The 8854-nt window shown below is 64.1% G+C and overlaps 1 protein-coding gene across 1 annotated transcript in view; it reads left to right on the top strand.

The window, feature by feature from the left end:
- The window catches only part of Prex1 (phosphatidylinositol-3,4,5-trisphosphate dependent Rac exchange factor 1), an 88837-nt gene that overhangs the window by 6150 nt on the left and 73833 nt on the right, over positions 1-8854 (top strand). Inside the window, exon 4 of the mRNA XM_048811936.1 lies at positions 2381-2508. Within this exon, the coding sequence (XP_048667893.1) occupies positions 2381-2508 (128 nt within the window). The remainder of the gene's footprint in view (positions 1-2380; positions 2509-8854) is intronic.

Raw genomic sequence — 8854 nt, 5'->3', positions numbered from 1 at the left:
CGGGACCCTCCCTGGCCCCGCGGCCCCTCGTCTCCCAGCTGCCAGGGTCTGGCGCCGGCTCCGACCAGCGGAAAGTCCTTTCCCAAGGGCCCTGGGAGCCCGGCTCCTGCAGCTGCCTCCTGCCCGGGCTGGTCAGCGGGGTCAGGGGCCGGGGAGTGGTCAGGCAGCTCTGTCTTGGCAGAGGCTCAGGAGGCTGAGGAGGAGATCAATGGCCTTCTGTGTGCGCACCGGGCCTCCCAGGCGGGCCTCCTGCTGGGCCTGGCTCTGATGTGACCTTGCTCTCTGGGAAGCCGCTGCCTAGTCCCTGGGACTGTGAAGGCCCTGGTCTGAGGGGACCGTGGGCATCTGAGGTCCCAGCCACGTGGCCAAGGAAGATGCCCACCCCCTCCAGGTGTCCCTGCTCGACTGGACGGGGACCTCGATGGCTCTGAGACCACATTGTGCCTAGGAAAGCTGAGGCTTACGGTGGCCCGGGGACGGCTGGGGGGAGTGTTGGGGTCCCTCTCCAGGTCCCCTCCTTCGCCTGCTCCCTCGGCACACGTTGCTGAGCACTGCGGGGGTTGGGTCTGTCTGTGGCATGCTGTGGTGACTTCAAGTCCCGTCTCAGAGATCGTGGCAGGTCGAGCGTTAAGACCCTTGCTCTCCGTGAGGGTGAACCGCCCTGCAGTGAAGCCCAGATGCCGGGTGCCCAGGGGTGTGTGCCACCGGCCCAGACGAAGGCAGGAGCGTCCTTGTCCCTCTACACAGTCCTCCCTCTCAGAGTGCACACTGGCTCCTGACGCCATCGGTCGGCGTCACCTGTCCTTTCGGGTCCAGGTCTTGCCTTCACTTCTTCTGGGAGCTGCCCTTGGTCTGTGTGGGGCCCGTGATTTTTCATGGCTCTGTAATACTTCACACAGCCCTCCTCCAGGTTGGGTGTTTGCAGTTGCTGGCTGTCGTGACTGTGCAGGCGGCTTTCGGGTGGACGTTTCTCATTTCCTTTGGGTTCACGCTCCTGCCCTTCCTTACAGTCACCGAGGGCCTTAGGAGTGGGGTCAGCCCGTGAGCGGACGCGCTGGAGGGACCCGGCACTGCAGGCTGGGGCTGCCACAGCCACTTCCCGTGACGGGCGCCCCGGGCACCCCCACCATGGGGGTGGGACTCGTCTGCTCCCTGCCGTATCCTCTGGGCCTCTGAGCCCGGCACACAGTAGGTGCTCAGAAAATGCCGGAGGGAGCAAGACTGTGCGTGTGCTCATTTCCGCGCTGGCGTTTGAGCCGAGGGAGCACCTTGCTTGCTCAGCACTTAAACTGACACAGACACTTGTGCAATAAACAGAAGGAAAATGGAACTTGTGGAGTTTAGATCAGAAAGATCTTTCCTGGTCCTTTCCGGAGACCTCTGCAGTTGCCAGTTTATATCACCATCTAAAAATCTCTGTTCCCGCCAGCATAGATAGGAGGGGCCATTTTTGGTTCTGTTTTACACAAACAGGCCCCTAATGGAACCTGTTCGGCACCTGGATTCCCCTCCCTGCCACACACTTAAAATCTAAATGAGGGTACGATGGGATTCTGTGTGTGTATGTATCCACAGGTTCTTTTTCCAGGTGCATAGTATTCCTGCCTGTGGAATGTATCTTACTATAATGTGATTAACTGGTTCCTGCAGGTGGATATCTGTTCCCAACTTTTAGTTAATGCCAGTGAGGCTGCAGCACCGTCACTTGGCTGAACCCCCAGACTCCCATCTGGGCACTGTGGACACTGGCGCCTGAACATCTCTGTTCTGTGCCCCACAGTGGCATGCCTGGTCTGTGACTGCAAACACCAGTAGCACTCTCCTCTCTGTCCCACAGTTTGTGACAGCCTGAAATGTCCCCAGATGTGCCAGATGTCTGTCTCGTGGGGGCAAAAGTCCCTCTAGCTGGAAATGACTGAAAGGCTACATTCTACAGTGTGGAAGTACTGGGTCAGGTTGCATTTGAACACGGCAGGTTCCAGACCCCCAGACCGCGTTTCCTCCCCGTGTTGCTGTGGACACGTGCAGCTCAGTCCTGGGGCTGGCGCACACTGGCATGTGGGTGTGACGTGCCAGGGTGGTACCCTTGTCCCTGGGGCTTGCTGGCACATGGCGCTGGGGTGCTGGTCCCTCACCTGCAGGCTGGGGGTGAGCTGGCTGACATGACGTGACCGTGACATGACCATGATGACCATGACGACCTTAGCTCTGGGCCGGTCTCTGCCCATCCACACAGGCTGCCTGCTCGTGCCCACCTTCTCGGGACGGCCGGGCCAGCGGGGGAGCTCCCGTCTCCCTGCAGGCTCCGGTGCCCGGAGCGCTGTCTCCTCAGGCGCGTGGCTTGCCCTGGGCCCTGCTGACGCGGAGGCCTCTGCTTGCTCGCAGATCCTCTTCTCCAACATTGAGGACATCCTGGAGGTGCACAAGGACTTCCTGGCCGCCCTGGAGTGCTGCCTGCACCCGGAGCCGCAGTCTCAGCACGAGCTCGGCAACGTGTTCCTCAGATTCGTGAGTACCTGCCCAGCGCGGACCCTGCCCAGCGCGGACCCTGACCAGCGCCCCTGCAGGCCCGTCTGGGAGGCGGGCCGTGGTGGGCTGCTCCTCCCAGGCACAGTGGGCAGCGGGTGGCCCCTCTCTACTTCCTGAGGGCTGTGGCCTCTTGCTGAGTGGCTGTGCCCTGGGGTCCCATGACCAGCCGGCTGAGAGCCCCTCTGCCACAGAGGGACCAACAGAGGCAGCCAGCGGCCAAGAGCACAACTGGCCCAGACACACCGGGTTTGAACCAGGCTTGGCCACCCACTGGCCAGGAGGGCACCAGATGCCCAGTGCTGCTTGGGCCACAGGTCAGAGAGGCTGGGCTGTCCTCCTGGGCACTGTGGGGCTGGGCAGCCACAGGCTCAGCTCTCCATACCCCGTTCTGTGTGCTGTGGTACGTGGCGTGCAGGGCTGCGCCACCTTCTGGGGAAAGCAAGAGGGCTCGTCCCTCTGGGGCCAGCAGCCGAGGCTCACGTCCCTGTTCAGTGCTGACCAGCCAGGGACTGTGGTGTCAGCGCACCCTGAGGCCTCCGCCTTCCGCTGTCCAGCACAGGGAGCGAGGGTCCTGCTGCCCAGGCTGGGGGCGCAGGGAGGAGTCACTTGAGGTGAAGCCCTGGGAGCTGGCCAGCCCTGAGCCCGTGTCCCGTGAGTGGTAGCTGTGGGAGGGCATTGGAGGAGGTGGCATTGGGCTTGGCTGTGACATGATGGCCCGGCTGAGAATGGAGTAGCTGACGTTAGCAGGAATGGGGGCGGGTCCGCAGGTGCGTGCGGGGCTCGTCTCCTGCCGGTCTCCTGCCCACACTGAGGGCTCACAGGGACCCTCAGGTCCCTGCTGGGGCGCTCAGCTGCCCTCCCCTGTCACTCCCTGGGATTCCTGGGAAGGGAGGAGGGAGTGCGCGTGGCACCCTGCCCGCCCTGCCCAGACCCCCGTGGAGTCCTGTGAGACCGGTGCTGGCCGAGGGCCTGCTCGCCAGCCGTGGTGGTGTGTGGAGCCCTCCCGGCACCCAGGACGCAGTGCGCGGGGCTGTGGGGTCCAGCTGAGTCGGCTGCCTGGCCGCAGCCTGGCCCTGCTGCCTCCCTGCTCTGTGGCCCTCGAGACTTCACCTCTCACTGCCTGTGTCCCCCTCTGTCCCCCGGGGCGGTAACACCGCCGTGCAGGCGGTTGAGAGAGGTGGCCAAGGCAGTGTGTCCTCACCCATGTCAGGCTCGGGGTGTCACTGTGTCCTGTCGCTGTGATCGTGGGGTCTCTGCTCCCTGGAGCCTCTCCTGGCAGCTGCAGAGTCCCCAGGCCGCGGGCTGCTGGGCCACACCCAGGCGCTCGGGGATTTCACAGGAGTCCCCAGCCTCAGAGGCCCGTCCTTCCGCCTGACAAAGCTGCTGTGAGCCCCAGACAGGAGGACGGGTGCCCGGGGCTGGGACAGACACCCTGAGCCAGGACGGACGCCCCGGGCTGGGACGGACGCTCAGGGCCAAGACGGGGTCCCTTGGCGCCCCCGGCCTCCTTGCCCCTCTCCTAGATGGAGTCCCCACACCGCGCAGGGCCCTCCCTGACCGGCCACACTGGCTCCTCGCTGTTCTGGAACATTCCAGCCCCTTACCACGGGGTCTCAGGGTGTGAGAGCCCTCGGGCCCCTTCTCTGTCAGCCCTTCCCGCTGCCCTTAAGGAAGCAGGAGCCAGGTCAGACCTGCAAGTGTCAAGTGGCTGGGCCAGAGCCCCAGGCCACAGGTCCCAGTGACATGGCCGTGTTTGCCCTTCCCCGAGCCCCGGGTTGTTCTTTGAGGATGAGGCAGGTAAAGACTTAAAGGGGAGGTGAGCACCGTCCCTGGGAACGAGAAGTGGGTGGCTCTTGCTGTGACACCTGCGGGATCGGAGCCCAGCACCACATCTGCGGGGCCTGCCCACACCCTCAGCTGCAGGCCTGCGCCCTGCGTCCTCAGGTGGAGCCCCGGGGACGGTGGGAACCTGCCCGTGCCCACCCAGGGCCTCCTTGACTAATTGGATCCTGGGAGGGAGCCGGCCTTCTCGGCCTGAGTCAGTGTTTTCAGTTCTAAATCATATTTTCAATTTAAAACGAGGAGCCCTCGCCCCCTCTTCCCGTGCCGGGGCGGCTGGGTTGAGTCACCGTCTCGGGGTTTTGAAAGTGGCCTGTGGACTGTTCTGGAAGCTGGAGAGTCACGTGTAGGTGGCCCGGGCAGTGGCCCAGGGTGAGGCTGCTCCAGCTCCCACGGCCTCAGCAGATCCAGAGGCCCTGGGACGAGGCCTCAGGTTGTGCCCAGGTGCATCAAGGTTGCGGGCCTCCCCATGTGACCGGGCGAGGGACAGGCGTCAGCCTCATGCCCATGGCTGTCTGTGGCCTGGAGGGGACTCGGCTGCCACCACCCCACTCTGGGGGGGATGTGCCTCTGCCCTCAAGGGTGGGGGCTGCCTGGCACAGCACAGCAGCCTCCGCAGGGGGGCCGTGCCCCAGGCCCCCGGCCCCCTCTGCAAGGCCAGCCTCGGGGTGGGGAGGGCACGGCTCGGGTGGAACAGAACTCCAGACGGGCTGTCCAGAGAGGAGGGGCCCGGCTCCCAGACCCGCCCGGTGCCAGCCCCGGCCAGGGGGTGGGGAGATGCCCTCACCTCCTTACCCGCCAGCCTGGCCACTAACTCCTGAGTCCATCACGGATGAGCACTGAGCGGCCCTTTCTTTGTGCTGGGTGCTGTGCTGAGTAGTTGGCACATTAGCTCATTAAAACTTCCCAACAGCCCTGAAGGGCAGGTGCGGTAACGACCTGTTTCTAGGTGAGGAAACCGAGGCCCAGGGATAGAGGGCACAGGCCAGGTTTCAGAGCCGCGGAGCCTCAGGGCTGGGTTAGGGCTGAGGCATCCTGGCTCTGCAGTCGGTTTTCCACGTCTCCTGAGACGCACAGCAGGCACCTGCCGGCCACCGGGCACTGTGCCCACTCTGGGTGTCTGGCCTGGATGAGACGGACTTGTTCTTGGCTGCCAGGAGGCTCATGGGCCGAGAGCTGAGGGCGCATTAACAGGCCATTCAGATGGCCATGCAGATGTGGCCAGGAGAGGCTGACCCCCCCTTGAATCAGGAGGCTGGGGTCGGGGTCGCTAGACTTTGCAAACACAAACGCAGTTCCCCGGGCCATGGGGACGTTCAGGGCACCACGGAACATGCCTTGCGCGTCGGCTGGTCAGTGCGTGGTGCGCTTCAGTCAGCACTTACCTGTGAGCCCCTGAGGTCAGGTGCGGCTGTGCATCCTGCGTTCTGGCTGGCAGGGAGGGCCTTCCTGAGGGGCGGTGTTCCAGATTGAGAGGAGCGAGGGAGGGCAGACGCCTGAGTGGGGGCGGGGAGGGAGGCCCTGCAGCTGGGAGCCTGGTGGCTGGAGTGGGGCGTCCTGGGGTCAGGTCCCCCAGGGCTTTGTGGCCGAGGCAGGGAGCCCGGGTCTTGTCCCCATGGCAGGACTCCACTGGGCGTCTCTGGCTCAGGAGGAAGCGGCCTCCCCCTGATAGGGCGTGGCAGGCCAAGGAGACCTGCAGAGTGACCCCCACCCCCGTGACCCTGCCCCCAGGACCCTGGCCCCTCCTCTGGGGGGGTCCACAGCCCGCTCCTCCCTCCTCGAGCCTCAGACTTGAGTGGCTTGTAGCAGATGGTCACCCCCTGAACACTGTGGGCAGCAGCAGCCACAGCTGCCATCCCGGTGCCCTCCCTGGGGGACAGCTCCCCTCCCCTGGCTGTCCCCAGCTGGAGGTTGTCTACGTGGCCTTTACACCCCAGACCCACCACCACACCTGGGCACGGAACTGTGTGTCACCTGGAGCCCACGAGGGGCCCTGGGAGAGCAGAACAGAGTCCCAAGCAGCACTTCCAGATCCGCAGGGCCCCGGGCCCGGGGCACCTGGTCAGGCTCCGTGGAAGGACACGGGGTGCTGGACTGGCGGGCTTTCGAGGGGCTGTTGTGGTTAGCTGCAGCAGCTTTCCAGCTCGGGCCCGGCCCTGCTTCTCCGCGGGCTGAGGGACAGTGCCAGGCGCTCGCGGCTCTCTGAGCAGCCGTGGCAGCCGTCACGATCGGGTGCTGCACACGGTCCCTCGGCTCCCTGGGCTCCAGAGTCCACCAGCAACGTTCCAGCCAGCACTGCCCATCGACTGGGGGGACGTGTGAGAATAAACAGACTCGTCCCTGCTGGCTGGCCTGGCCCCATCGTGGTACCAGTGGAGGTAGACGGGGAGACTGTCATTTTACTGAACTTGATCTCGGGTCTGTGTGTTTCACTTCTCTCTTTGAAGAAGTACCCAAGTCAGGACTGTCTTCATTGTAAACCAAGTACACCAACTCGGATAGGTGTAGACAGGAACTTCTTTTGGCAAACATAAATAGAGTGCTCAGGGAGGTGTGCTGGCTTCAGGCATAGCTGCATCCAGGAGCCCATATGACATTTCAGGACCTGCTTTCTCTCCATCTGTGTGTTGGTTCTGTTCTTGGAGGAGAGCAGTGGTGGTGGGCAGGTGCCTGCCTCCCGTGGTGTCCAAGGTGGTCCTTGGCGGCTCTGGGCTGCCGCTGTCAGTCAGAGCTTCTCTTTCCAGTGATTGCACCAGGGGCTCTGGAGGGTGTCCATTCGCCCAGCCTCGCCACATGGCCGCTGTTGCCAGGACAGGCAGCTCTGACCGGCTAGGCCTGGTCACATGCTCACCTCTCATGCCTGGGGGAGGTGGGCCAGTCTGGGCAGAAGGTGGAGCTGGTTGGGGAGCCACAGGCCTCTCTCAGTTCCTCCTGCTTTCCTGTTTTCACTCATCAAACACCGTGATGCCTGCTCTCTGCCCGGCTCATGGGTCTCCACTGCTGCTCAGCAGGGGCCGCAGCAGGTGTAGGCCTGCCCCTGGGGGGCTCGTGGCCTCCGGGCCTGGGGGAGATGGACAGATGGACGGTGCGTGGCTGAGATGTCAGCATGTGGTCCAGGCCCGCAGCCTCCATCTGCTTCTTCCCGGGCCTCCCCAGGCCTCATGTCTGTCTGCCCAGCCGCTTCCTCCAGACTCTGCCTCTCAGAAAGTGCCGAGTCAGAGTCTGCCCGCCCACTGCCCCGCCCACTGCCCCGCCCACTGCCCCGCCCCACATGGGTTCACTGGGGGATGATGAATTTCCTGAAGTAACACTGGTGACGGTGACACGCAGGATGATGCCCTTTTTACTTTTTTTTTGGTACCAGGGATTGAACTCGGTGGCACTCGGCCACTGAGCCACGTCCCCAGCCCTGTTTTGTGTTTTATTAGAGTCAGGGTCTCACTGAGTTGCTCAGGGCCTCGCTAAATCGCTGAGGCTGGCTTGGAACTCGCGATCCTCCTGCCCCAGCCTCCTGAGCTGCTGGGATGACAGGCGCAGGCCACCGCCCCCGGCCCATGTTTTGCTTTTTTGAGAGTCTTGCTGAGTTGCCAAGGCCGACCTCCAACTCGGGATTCTCCTGCCTTGGGGCTCATTTGAGGCCAGTGGAAACAGGGTCGGTCAGCTTGGGCACTGCGGGTGCTGGCCCTCTTCCTGCCCGTGTTATTGCAGGGCTTGGGGCTGCGCAGGCCGGGCGAGGCGGTGGCTCTGTGGCTCGGTGGGTCTCTGCACCGCGTGAGGGTGTGACGGAGCCTTTGGCCTCAGGTCATCGACGGTCCCTGGGTGTGCGCTGCGTGCCCGTGTCTGTGCCTGTGCCTGACGGTGACGTTGACCGTGTGGTGTCTCACTGACGACCTGTTTGTCCATTGGCCCTGGTTGTGGCTGTGCTTGTGGAGTGTTCAGAGGCGCTCCCTGTGGCCGGGACCCCCTGCTCGTTTTACGTGTGTTGTCCAGTCGTGCAGCGGCCGAGGGCCGGGCTCTGCTGTGTCCTCTTATGGGACACCGTGCTGCGGAGGGGGAGCTGCTTTGCCTAGGGGGTGTGCGGGGGGTTCACAGCGTCCTGCCGCAGTGCCCAGTCTGGGTCTGTGGCCTGCACGTACCCTGGGTGTTGGCCTCGGCTCTCGTCCCTGCCCCACGCTGGGGGCTGGAGCTGGCACAGGGCTCAGGGCCGCTGCGTCCTGGTTCTGCTGTGTCCGGAGCTTGGAGACCCCGGGGCCAGAGGCCTGCCCTTGGCTTTCCCCTGTGTCCCCGGGTCCACGCGGGGCTGTGTGGAGGGAGGGAGAGCAGCATGGCCGTCCTGAGAGCCTGGGGTGCCTCCGTAAGCAGGAAGCCCTCCACTGAGCCGCCAGGCCCCCAAGAGCATGTCCTGAGGCCACTGGGAGGACGGTGGCAGAGCCCGGGGCTGGGGTGGGCCAGAGACCCCAAGACGCTCAGGGAGGGGGAGGCATCT

Source organism: Marmota marmota, unplaced genomic scaffold (assembly GCF_001458135.2).
Source record: "Marmota marmota marmota unplaced genomic scaffold, marMar, whole genome shotgun sequence".
Lineage (NCBI taxonomy): Eukaryota > Metazoa > Chordata > Mammalia > Rodentia > Sciuridae > Marmota > Marmota marmota.
The sequence above is the reverse complement of the archived record's forward strand: the minus strand, read 5'-3'. Positions and strand labels throughout refer to the sequence as shown.